We start from the raw sequence: 13654 nt of genomic DNA, 5'->3' as shown, positions 1-13654 counted from the left end.
GGGATTGTCAATGAACTGATGAGTAGCCTGTTTTAGAAAAAGACTACAGATTTGCTGAGAATATCTGTCCACCTTTTTATAGAAACAAAAATAGATAACTAAATCTAAAGCACAACTCTATATGTGTGTAGTTGAAAGGATAGTCTCCTTTAACTGATAGGCCTATCTGTAGATAATGAATAGGGAAGATCTAATGTCATTAACTCTTGTGTGGATTTTGGATTTGCAGTTAGTTATACAACTAAAGCTTTGTTATAATCTCACCAGTTGTCCATTAATAACCTACTTCCTAATTTACTTTCCAATTTCATCTTCTTCCTAACCTGGTTTCATGACTCCAGTAAAAGTAGATCCTGAGCAATCCTTATGTTTTATTACTAAATGCTTCTGGTTTAAAGAGGATTTTCTCCATCAGCACATTATTAAATAACAACATTCATCACGATGCGAGTGAACTTCAACTTCTTTTTGTACATATTTCGACTTAAGTGTTCATAAAATCATCAGGCTGTTGCCCTAAAGTGTTGCATGAGCTGGTGTTATGACCACCAGGAGCAGTAGTAGTCCATTCAGCCCTTCAAGTCTTTTCCGATATTCAATGACATCATGCATGAAATCCATCTGTGTTTCAAATTCCTCATTCCCATCTACTCCCAATTCCCTGCCTAACGAGAGAGACCTCTGCGTTAAAAATGTTAAATGATCCTGCTTTCACCAACTTCTGAGGCAAAGAGTTCTAAAGTTGCACAACCCTCAGAGAAATAGAAGTCTCCTCTTCCATGTCCTGAAAGGCTGACCCTTAGTTTTAAAAGCATGCCCTCTCATTATGGCGATGCTTTCCACATCCGCCTGGTTAAGATCATTCAAGATCTTACACATTTCAATCAAGCTTGATTCCCCCAAACCCCTCCATCATCTAACTCCAATGGAAACAGCCTAACTTGTTCCAAACTGTTCACATAAGAAAACTATGCTTATTCCAGGTATCAAGCTAGAAACCTCTTCTGTACCAGCTCTAACACATTCATGTTCTTAAATAAGGAGTCCAAAACTGCACAGACCATTCAAGGTATGGTTACACCAGTGCCCTGTATAACTGAAGCATCATTCCTTACTTTGATGTTAAATTCCTCTTCTCATAAAGGAAAGTACAGGTTGTTCTGTAATGCATGTTTTGTCAACACGAGTTTGCTGTCACGCAATTGATAAATGGGGAACACTGTTTCTACAGCATGAACTTTTAAAACGTGTGTTGGCTGTAACATGATTACAGCACTGCCAACACTGTAAGTGTTGTTTCTAAAGCGTGAAGAATGCAACCATTGCTTTATAGAAGAACTGACTCTATTAGCCTTACTGAACATGCTGCATCGAAAAGTGTGGTGCTGGAAAAAGCACAGCAGGTCAGGCAGCATCAGAAGAGCAGGAGAGTTAACATTTCAGTCATTAGCCTTTCATCAGGACCCTCCTCAGATGCTGCCTGAGCTGTTGTGCTTTGTTCAGTGCCATATTTCTTGATTCTGACTCTCCAACATCTGCAGTCCTCATATTCTTCTCGTTCTTGAACATGCTGGACCTGTATCCTACTGTTTTGTAACTCATACACTAGCTCACCTAGATCGCTCTGCGCCTCAGAATTCCACAATAATTCTGTACTTAAGTAACACACTGCTTTTTAAATCGTTTTTGCCAGAGTGAACAACTCCATGTTTTTCATTTTATGTTCCATCCATCAAATTATTGCCTATTCATTCAACTTATCCATATCCGTCTGTAAACTCCTTTGTCTTCTTAATGTTATTCTTTCATCCTAGCATTGTGTCATCTGTGAATTTAGCTACCATGACTTCATTCCCCTCATCAAAGTTTGTCATGTAAGTTGTAAAAGGTTGAGGCCACTATGCAAACTCCTGTGAGACTCTATTAATCTAATGCTGCCAAACAAATAAAGATTCTTGATTTTCTGCCAGCCAGCCAATTTTCAGTTTGTGCAAGTATGTTACCCACTGTACCTAGAGATTATACTTTCTGCAGTAAAGTATGATGTGACACTTTATCAAATACCTTCCTAATCTACATATAGTACCTCTACAGGCTCCCCTTTATTCACAGCACATGCTGCACCTTCAAAAACAAACTAATAATTTTGCAAAACATGATTTCTTTTCATGAAACAATGCTTATTTTCTGCTTCCCTCTAATCTTGAACTGAGACATTATACTTGCTACTTTTCAGCTTGATTAAACGTTTTCTGAATTTAGGGAATTTTAGAAGATTAACACCACAGTATCTACTATGTCATTAGCAACCACTTATAAGACCATAAGATGAAGTTTATCTAGACCTGGAGATTTGTCTGCCTGTATGTGCATCAACTCACTTAGTTACCACTTCCCTCATGTTTTGAATTGCACTCAGTTTCTCTATCCCTTCAGCCTCTGGATTTACAGCTATTACTTGAAGGTATTTTTGTATCCTCTACAATGAAGACAAAGGCAAACTATCTATACTATTTATTTGCCATTTTCTTATTATCTGCTATTACTTTACCATTCTTGCTCTCTAGAACACCAACACTTACTTCATGTACCCTTTTGCTTTTTAAATACTGTAGAAACCCCTGCATTTTTAAATTCTTGGCTAGTTTCTTTTCATACTGTCCAGGTTAACCTGTTCATCCTCCTGATTAACCAGTTTGTCATTCTTGCTGTTTTTTAAAATATTTTATCCAGTCATCAGACCTGCCACTTATCTTTGCAGAGTGATATGCTCTTTGCTTATATTTTAAGCTTTTCTTAACCTCTTTAGTTAATCGCAGATAGTGGATCCTCCCTTTAGAATTTGTTTTGACAGTACAGCCATATTTATTCTAAGTATTCTGAAACATCCACTTAAATGTCTGTCACTGACTCTATTGATCAATCCCTTAGCTTTGTTTGACAGTTCACTTCAGCTAGCTCAGCTTTCATGCCCATATAGTCACCCCTATTTAAGTTTAAAATAAAAGTTTTACATTCAATGTTATGAGGGAAATTAATTGAATACATGAGTTCAGTAACTGTCCCTATGAAAATTAATTCACTACAGATTCGATAGCTGTTTGAACCAGTTTCCTAGTTTGTCATTGATAGAGTCATACACGATTTTTGGCCCATTGAATATTCACCAGTTGGACAGGAAAAAAAAAATCCAAGCTAATAGATGTAAATGTAGAAATATAAAGCTAATTACAAAGAAATTCATCAGATGACAGGATCATCATCCTCAACTTCCTTAATGTGTATTTTTAAAATCTGCACCCTTCTGCCAGGTAAATATTTGTTACAAGATTTCACCAAGAGACATCTTGTGACATTTTCACAAGTTAATGCAGCACTCATGAGATGATGACTCTAACTCATTGCAAAGGAATGGCGGAAATTACTTAAAGTTATATAAGCAACTCTCTACTTGGGGGGATACAGGTGACCCCTTATAAATGTGTCAGTCCCAATTATTGACTAAAAGGTAGCATCTGGAGTTACTGAGAGTCAAAGCCAACAGCTAAATATAGTATTGAAGTTTGGTCCTCCAATGTTGTTTTGAAATATCCCATATTCTTCAGTCATTGATTCTTGCATGAATATGTTCAGACTTATCAAAATCTGATTTAGTTCTGTTTATTCAGCTACACCATAGATGTTCCCTGACTAATAATTTCCTGTTTAAAGAGAAGATAAGTTTTGTCTTTTCAATCTTCCTTAAGGCTTGTATCTGTCTTTAGTTGTTTCTTTTCCTTAGTTGTTTCTCAACCCCATCCTACCTCACAATTTTTATTCCCTTCAGGAAACGTCTCTCTTTTATGCCACAGGGGTTTGATGCCTTGATTTTGGTCTGGCCAGTGTGGTTGCTGCCCTGCTCTTGTTTTGCTGCTCTCTTCTAGCCTTTTGTTACTGTCCATATCTATTGTTTCCCTGGTCTTATATACAAATATACAGTTATACCTCTATACACAATCAGTAACACAAATTTAAGCTGTCCTCTGGTTGACACATGAGTGGACAAATATTTTCAAGAAAGTAAGATAGTAGCATTGTTGAGATATACTTATACGCTCAGCTATTTGACACTCTTACCCAGATTTGGAACTTAAGGTGTACTGCCCTGGTGGGCTGATGTTCTTCTCTATCTTCTAGCAGAGACTTATAAAAAAATTAAGTTCCAATTCTTCAAAATTGATACTAAGGAAAAGAGAGAAACTGAGTACCACTTTCTACAAATCTGCTTTATAGAGATTCCTCAATATGTACATGATACAAGACCAGACTATTATAATTTATACATTCTTAATATTAAATCTCTTAACTCTCATTTTGCTATTATATGACCTACCCTCCCCCAAACCATGTGCTGTTCCAATCAATGCCTTTTCCTGGCTATCAATTCTGTTTTAAGGTTTTCTGCCTCTCTCCGTAATAAATTGATGACAGAGTTTGTTTCCTTTTGTGGTACTTCTGACTCTTCCATTCCTAGAGAGGGACAGGGACACAGCATTGGCAAGGAGCACAAGCACGCTGCCTAGCCTGGAGGCTGACAGTACCAGATTCTTAGGGAAGCGCAGAAACAAAGATTCTCAACAGCAGACAGCTGCTGGAGAATTAGAGTGAGCATCTCGCAGGCACAGATGTTCCTCCATAACCTCAGTATCACGTGAAATGATTGCAGCAACACGAGGTCACCTACTACAGAAGTCAAAATCTGTGACAGTTAACTTGTGTAAGATGGCAACTGACTAAGTCCTTAAATACATGGTGGTTTTTATATACAAGTACATAATGTTCCAGGAGAGGCTGTTGGTTGACAGAGCAAGTTACTGATGTTTGCCATCTATTTTGTAGGCTAGGCTCTCACTGATGTAAACTGCAAGGCAGCACTGAGCCATGCACCTGGCCTTTTAAAACTAAATTGCACCTCATTAAATTAGAATTAAATGGAATCATAATTTGTTTTTTTGAAAATGAGAAGCCATTTGAATTGTTTTGTGTATTAAAATCTTAATATTTTCCAGGTGAAAAGGGCAGTGTATTTATTTATACAAGTGTAATATATTTAAAATGAGCTTAATTTATCTCCTACTCTATGCAGAACTAAGCTGAGTTACGTCCTTTTATAAGTGCAGACAAAAATTTAACTGATTTCCCATGAATTATTTACAGCAAATTGGTTTTTTGTTGTCATACAATTTGACCCTCTGTGTACCAACTTACTTTTGCACAGGAAGAATGGACTTTTCAAGCAATTGGAATGATATTCCACCCCCCACCCCCCAGGACAACCTGTTCTCCATAACCCCCTTTACCAAAGTAACATTTTGTTGTAGTAGCATTCTATGGGCTCTGATGGAGGATTTATAGCTGCCACCGGTCATTATGCTTTTTCATTCATCCAAGCCACATATAGTACAAAATAATGTGAGCAGACAACTTCTGAGTTGAATGTTGAGTTTAAATGAAGTGTGGCTTTAGATGCAGAAGTGAGATATTAAAATGGAATTTCTTCGTAAAGTCTGTTGACTTTTGGGTTACATCGTGCTACCTAGTGGCAGTAGGTGTTGATTTACAACATTCAATTGCAGTGCCATCTCAATTGTAAATAAGCTTAGTTGAACTCCTTAAATTCTGTAATTAACACAAGATGTTAAACCATGCAGTGCATGAAATACAAAGCAACTTATTGTATGTCTGGGGCATTGAAAATAAGACTCCTGTCGGATGGGTGTTGTTGATTTAACTGTGACCCTCAAGTAAATGCCAATGGCTATAGTGCAAAACAAAACCCTAAGTTAAGTAAAGAGATAACATGATGTGTCAAGAAGTAATATTGGGATGATACTAAGCTTGGCCTTTTAAAAAGCTCGAGATGCCTGGCCATTATAGAGTGGTGGTTCTTGTCTATGTCAAATGAACAGAACCACCAGCACACTTGGAAGTGAAAACGACTTTATCTGACAGGGTTAACAATCAATGTCAATCCATTAAGCTGCTTTAATTGTGAAAGTTTTGAAGCTGATTTATGAGTTTATTTTGCTATTGTCAACACCAACACTCGGCTGAATCAGACTGAAAGCAAATTCAGAATTTGAGCAGGGGCTCTCTCCCTACTTCCAAAAATAATTAATGTCCTGACTCTTAGCTGCTTCTATGGTGCTGCAGAATACCAAAAGGTTTCTTGCATGGAAGTATTGGATTATAACGTGGGACATATTGGGGACAGGGGTATTCACATTTGAATTTTTTTAATGACATTGGGTGCCTTCTACACCAGGGCTTGCTATCAGAGATCCTCCGCAAAGAGGAAGATCCTAGAACAGCATCCCAGTCACTCCTTGTAAATCTAAGAGCCATGCAGAACTTCCTGAACCTTCCAGAGGCAGAACGTGACCGAATCTACCAGGAGGAGAGAGAACGAAGTATGAACCCAAACATCTCCATGGTCTCGCCTTCAGCAGGCAGCCCAGGGTCATCTCGAGCCTCACAGGTACTCAAAAAGCAAGCTTTGTTTTTATTGATGTAGAAACCAAAAGCAGACATGCACACTTTTTAAAATGAACACGGCAGAATACATAAATGTAATTCGGCATCAAGGAAATTAAACCATCAAATCAGCTGCACTTCTTTCAGTGTTCCCTGAAATTTAAATGTTTTCATTTACAGTGATTTCCTATGTGAAATTATCAACATCCATGGCCAGCATAATAATCATAATGATGGTATACAGTACATACCGGGTTGACATATGTAATGCGTTAATAAAGGATGAGCTAGACTTTTGGGAGTACATTAAATTGAGTAATAATTTATTATTTAGGGGTCTCTACCCATTTATTCATTTTTTTTTCTCAGTGAATTGAGTCTTCCGCACGCAGGCAATTTTGTTTTATCTTTATGTCTCTGCACGACTTTATCAGGTTTTTTTCTCTCTCCTTGCAATGAAATGTTTATTATTTCTGGGCATGATTTGCACAGCCTACCTTAGTGATTTGGTAAACAGCATGAAAAATGCTTTACTGTGTTTGCATGTCCTATAGGAATGCTCTGTTCCTGAACAGCAATTATTTCTAATCACAATTAACCTGATTAGAATAATGGACAGGAAGTGTCCTCCATAGCTAATGCAGTTTGGCATCAGCTGACTGAAATCCGCTGATGATTTGTGCACAGATGGCTGGCTGAGAGCAGTTTTTATTTTAATTTTTTTTCATGTTCTCTCTCGGTAGGCCAAGAACTCTGCGTCGACATCAGATCTCCTGGTTAAGGTGGAGAGCACAAATCTGAATATCACATCAGCTATTTATGATGACATCCAGCAAGAGATGAAACGAGCCAAAGTGTCTCAGGCATTGTTTGCAAAGGTGGCAGCAAATAAAAGTCAGGTGAGAGGATGATGAACCACATTGCTCTTAACATATCCTGTCATGAAATAAATTACTACCGTTCCTTTTCCATCAACTGGTCTCTACATGTTAACTAGTTTTGCTAAATGTTAATTTGCAGAAAGCACCAGTTTGCCCCAGTTATAGATTAGATTAGATGCCCTACAGTGCGGAAACAGGCCCTTCAGCCCAAGAAGTCCACACCGACCCCCCGAAGGGTAACCCAGCCAGACCCATTTCCTCCTGACTAATGCACCCAACACTGTGGACAATTTAGAATGGCCAATTCACCTGACCAGTACATCTTTGGACTGTGGGAGGAAACCGGAGCACCCGGAGGAAACCCACTCAGATATGGGGAGAATGTGCAGACAGTCACCCAAGGCTGGAATCGAACCAGGGTCCCTGGCACTGTGAGGCAGCAGTGCTAACCCTTATTTTGTGGAAAATACCATCTGTGCCACACAAAGCAAGTTAAATTCCCATTGCAGGATTTCAGTTCACTTCTTTGCTGCAGACACTGTTATCGAAGGCCATATCATATGTGCTTGCTGCATGTTTCTGATGGAAGTCAATGCAAGACCCTTAGGCTTTGCACGGCTTCTGAAATCTGGTGGTGTGCAACAATCTCAATCTCTAACTTTTATAGTTCACTTGCTTGTGTGTCTATTGGTTCAAAAGAGGATAAACCCAAATCATCAGGCAAAGAGCTGTTGGGATTATCAACTTCAGAGATGTAAACAAGAGAGAACATTATTTAAACATTTGATCTGGCTGTGTGATGCTCCATGGTACACAGCGAGGTTGTCCAAAACTGTTAACAGGCCAAATATCTTGTACCTTCTTCCAAACAGTACAGCGCAGTCAATTCAATTGTAAACTGCTGTATTGTTCCAAGTTGGGGACCCAGTGGCCTAGTAGTATTATAAATAGACTATTAATGTTCTGGGGTCCTGGGTTCAAATTCTGCCATGCAGATTGCAAAATTTGAATTCATGAAAAGTCTGAAATTAAGAGTTTAATGATGGCCATGAAACCATTGTTGATTGTTGGAAAAACCTGTCTGGCTCACTAATGTCCTTTAGGGATGGATATCTGCCATCCTTACCTGGTCTGGTCTACAAGTGACTCCAGAACCACAGCAATGTGGCAGACTCTTAACTGTTCTCTGGCCAGTTAGGTTTGGCAATAAATGCTCGCCTCACCAAAAATACCAACATCCCACCAGTGAGTAAAAAGTCTGTTGACTGAATATGCAGTCAAGTATCACTTTACAGTCAAACGCCATCAGTAATCTCGGTTGATATCTTAGAAACTTCCCTGTTTTGCTTTGGCTTCATTTTTCCAATGTGAAGTTTCTTGACTTGAGAAATTCTAAGATCAATATACATCACATGGGAAAAGTTCTGTCAGATTGACTTTAACAATGATGTAGCATTCACCTTCAATATGCATATGAACCTGCAGCAACAGTATGAATTGTACTGGACTTACAGCCGGTTTATACTGTCATGATGATCCCAAAACTGAACTAATCCACATACAGAATATGAGATATGTATTATCTTGAAGAAATTACTGACGTATTTCAGAGTTATTTCAAGCCTGTGATCTATTATTTTGAATTTAGATAAACAATTATAAACTGCTTCAGCTGCACATATTGTGGCCTTTGACATCAGCCAATGTTACCAACTTGCAATCACTCTGAGATATCTGTTATTTGCTGTTTATACCATAAATGTGTTCTGTAACCTAATGTTTTATTCAAACAGTGTTATTTCAGCAGTACAATTATTTTCACTGTTCTGGCTTGAATATTATACAAACATATGAATTATGGTCTAGTCCGTTGTCATATGTTATTACTATTGACTGTGGTATTACTGCAGAAAGATTTCACATGCCTTATCTGACCCCTGTGCTCTCAGAATCTATGACACAGAGGCTTTGGTGGAGTCAATTTAACTAAATCTACTCAGTGCCAAACAACCGACAGCAGTCAGGTAGTCCAACTATCATTCTGTCATGATTTACATGCACCCCATCATGATGTGAATTGACTGGATGTTAAAATGGGTATGGACAAGATTGAGAAGGTTTATGGAATAGCTGTGTAAATTGGGAAGATGTGTGCAATGAACTTTGTGTAAATTGAGTGGGTGCATAAAAACAATTGTGTGATAAATTCGGAATATGTATAAATTGAGCCTGATTTAATTTGAGTGGGTGTGTAAATTGAGCAACATGTTACGTATCGGGGGCTATGTAAATCAAATCTCCTTTGGAAGTCAATGTCACCATTCCTCCATCAGAAAAATTCCAGCGCATTAGTTAGCATGGATTTGTCAAGGCCAAATCATGTTTGGCTTCCCTTAATTAATTCTAATTTGTCCATGTCCTCAGTTATTATTTCTAGAAGTTACCCCACCACCAAGGTTAAATGGACTGACTTGAGGTTCTTGGCTTCTCTTTTTGAACAAGAGCATATTGTTTGCAATTCTCTAGTTCTCTGGAACTGATCCTGAGTTGTAGGAACTTTGGAAAATTATGGCCAGTACTGCTGCAGTTTCCACCATTACTCCCTTCAGTATCTTCAGATGCATCCCATTCGGTCATAAAGTCATTGAATCATAGAGATGTACAGCACAGAAACAGAACCTTCAGTCCAACTCATCCATGCTGACTAGAATCCTAAATTAATCTAATCTCATTTGCCAGCACTTGGCCCATATCCTTCCAAACCCTTCCTATTCATATACCTATCCAGATGTATTTTAAATATTGTAATTGTACTAGCCTCCACCACTTCCACAGGTAGCTCATTCCATACAAGCAGTTTTCTCTGCATGCAAAAGCTGCCCCTTAAGGTCTGGTGCTTTATCAGCTTTAACTACAGCCTACCCAGGACCACTTCTTTCTCAGTTGCAAACCTTATGAGTGATAATATTGCCTTCTGTTTCCAATATGATCTGGGCAGCATCCTCTTCCTTGCTAAAGTGAAATACAAAACATTAACTGAATATTTTAGCCATGCTCTCTGCCTGCATGCATACAACCTCTTTTTGATCGCTCATTGGCTCCAATCTTCTCTTTACCGCTCTGTTACTATTTATACATCAACGGAAGATGGTTGAATCCTCTTTTTATATTAGTTGCCAAATTAAACCTGATCAAATTAAATAGAGAAAATGATTGTAAGTGATTAGTGTCATTTATTTGAATAGTTTGCAAAATGGATGGCTGTGTAAATTAAGCTCGGTGTAACGTGCTTGTGGGTAAGTTCGCCAAGCTGAGAAGTTGATTTGCAGATGTTTTGTCTCCTGTTTAGGTGACATCCTCAGTGCTTTGGAGCCTCCTGTGAAGTGCTGCTGTACTGTCTCCTCTGGAATTTATTTGGTTCCATTGCTGCTGCTTCCAGTTGCTCGTTGTAGTGGCCAGTCTATTGGGTTTAGGTCTATGTGCTTGTTGATGGAGTCTGTGGATGAATGCCATGCTTCTAGAAATTCTCCGGCTGTTCTCTGTTTATCTTGTCCTGTGACGGTTGTATTGTTCTCATCAATAAACACATTGATTTAGACCCAATATACCGGCTAGTACAACGAAGAACTGGAACCGACAACTGTCAGCAGCAGGAACGGAACCAAATAAATTCCAGAAGACACAGTACAGCAGCACTTCACAGGAGGCTCCGACGCACTGAGGATGTCACCTAGACAGGAGATGAAACGTCTGCAAATCAACTTCCCAGCTCAGTGAACATATCCACAACTCTGCCAACCCGATACCTGAGCTGCAAATCTTCACACAAACCTTGAGCTTCGTATAAATTAGGAGGATGGTTTTATTCAAACATGATGTAAATTGAGAGTGTAAATTATTCAAGTCTATGGCGAGCAGTGAATGTGTGTAAATCAGGTGTATTGTAACTTAGGACAGTGCATAAATCCAATGTGGGGCAACTGGAAGGACATTTAATTGAGTCTGTCACTAGAGCATGGTGTGAATTGGGAGTGCCTGTAAATTGAATGTTGTGTACATTAAATGTGATATAAATGGGAATGGTGGGCAGAAATCAGAACGGATCTGATCAGCATGGGCTATGGTGAGATTCATTGCGGAATCAGATGAGAGATTCAGTGAAGCTGATCTCAAGGTCAGAATAACTTGCTACATTTTTATGCGTTTAACAAATAAGGCAGCATATTTCTTGCTAGGCAGCATTGAGTTGCCAGTTAAAGGGGATTATTGCTCACTAAACGTCCTGTTAGTGATGCAACTCACTTCATTAGTATTCAGCTTTCTCGGCAAACAAGCTAGCTGTCGAGAAATCTTGCCATAGAAATCAGAGCATGTGCCTGACAAATTCAGCTCAGAGAGAGGGTGACTGTCAGGTATTGGAGAGAAGATGGTGGAGGAGTGCTGGAAGTAATTGACTTGCTTCCTGCAGTGATGGGCATTCCTTCAGATGGTTCACACTGCTTTAACGAACTTTAGAACCTGAGACCAGGTGGGCATGGGCGGGTATTATTCTCCGCTGCCAGTCTGGGAAAAGAGAAAGTCCCTCCTGCACACAGCCCTGTTAGGATCCAGTGATCCTTCTTCAGAAATATTCAATATCCTTGATCATCATAACCATTTTGCTAAAATTAAAAAGATAACACACAAGAAAGGCATTAATCTTCTATTTAAAAATCACATAACATTATGTTATAGTTCAAAGGTTTATTTGGAAGTATAAGCTTTCGGAGCACTGCTCCTTCATCAGGTAGTAAAGGAGCGGCGCTCTGAAAGCTAGTGCTTCCAAATATACCTGTTGGACTATAACCTGATGTTGTGCGCTTTTTAATTTTGTCCACCCCAGTCCACACCGGCACCTTCACATCATGAATCTCCTCGATATTTAAATTAGTGCATAAAACAAATATAAGATTTAACTAATACTTTTTTGAAAAAAGCTGAAACACGCTTTTATCCAGAAAAAGCCACCATTCTGAACACAATTTCTGTAGACTGGTGAAGGCAGTCAAGCTATTCATGTTGGTTTCTAACACTGTCATTGAACCTCCAGTAATTACAGTTATATGAGATCCTTTGAGATACATCATACAAAAGTGCAAAGCTTTATGAAATAAAACCATTCAATATTAAATTATGCAGTTGACACCTAACAATATTGCAATAGAATCCACTATATTTTCCCCTATTTTGGTAGCTCATGGATTCTTGAAAACTTGAAGCTAGAGAATCCATGTTCATTTGCAACAAATTAATTCCCTCGGTTTTCCTGGTTACCTATTAGTTGAGCATTTCTTTCAGGAAAGGTTTAAAATGGGTCTCTTCCTTTTTGTGGCTATTCTTTCCCCTTTGTTTCCTCATTCTGTTATTTGCGGATTCTTCCCCAAACCCAACTTTGCAGACTGTATTTCCCTTTGCTCCCTCCCTCTCACTTTAAAAACCATCCACCTACTTTGCAGTTTCTCTCTCCCATTTCTGCAGCCTCAGATCTCCTCACCACCCCCATCTCAGTCATTCAGCCTTGCTAACCAGGCCTTGGCCTTAACAGCCTCACTTCCCTTTGCTTCACGTAGCATCATGGAATTCCTACAATGTGAAAACAGGCCATTTGGCCCATAAAATCCACAGTGACTCACCCAGACCTATTCCCCATCACCCTATGGCATATTTCCCATGACTAACTCACCTAGCCTGCACATCCCTGGACATCATGGGTAAATATAGCTTGGCCAATCCAACTAGCCTGCCCATATTTGAACTGTTGGAGGAATCCAGAGGAAACTCACGGGGAGAATGTGCAAACTCCCCACAGACAGTCACCTGAGGATGGAATCAAACCTGGGTCCCTGGTGCTATGATGCAGCAGTGCTAATCACTGAGCTACTGTGTTGTCCAAGGTCACCTCTATAGCCTGCTGGCCTCACTGCCCCCACTCTGGAAGCCCCACTCTAGCCCATCTCCCACTCACTACACTCCAAACTGACAGCCTTGAGCCCTCAGGCCCAGCAGCATTTCTCCCTTGCCAGCTTTGCTTCCTAATTCTCTACCCCATCACATTCCCAATACCTGCAACCTTGCTGACTGTAAGTGTGTATATTGTGCATGCTGTCTAAGTTTGGTTGAACTTGGGATGGGGCGTTAGTGCAGTATGGTGCAAATTGGGTAATTGGGCATTTGAGTGTGCTGTGAACTGGAGATTAGTTTTATTTGACCCTGGTGTAACT

The 13654-nt window shown here is 39.3% G+C and overlaps 1 protein-coding gene across 12 annotated transcripts in view; it reads left to right on the top strand.

Annotated features, from left to right (window-relative positions):
* LOC132817175 (DNA-binding protein SATB2-like) overlaps positions 1-13654 on the top strand; it is a 171927-nt gene that overhangs the window by 66287 nt on the left and 91986 nt on the right. For 11 of the 12 annotated variants that reach the window (XM_060827423.1, XM_060827413.1, XM_060827416.1 and 8 more), the window contains 2 exons: positions 6305-6517; positions 7257-7412. In XM_060827423.1, coding sequence (XP_060683406.1) covers positions 6305-6517; positions 7257-7412 — 369 coding nt within the window. The remainder of the gene's footprint in view (positions 1-6304; positions 6518-7256; positions 7413-13654) is intronic. The other variant, XM_060827422.1, reaches the window with a different exon arrangement.

The sequence above is a fragment of the Hemiscyllium ocellatum genome, chromosome 7 (genome assembly GCF_020745735.1).
Source record: "Hemiscyllium ocellatum isolate sHemOce1 chromosome 7, sHemOce1.pat.X.cur, whole genome shotgun sequence".
Classification (NCBI taxonomy): Eukaryota; Metazoa; Chordata; class Chondrichthyes; order Orectolobiformes; family Hemiscylliidae; genus Hemiscyllium; species Hemiscyllium ocellatum.
This window is presented reverse-complemented; position numbering and strand designations above follow the sequence as displayed.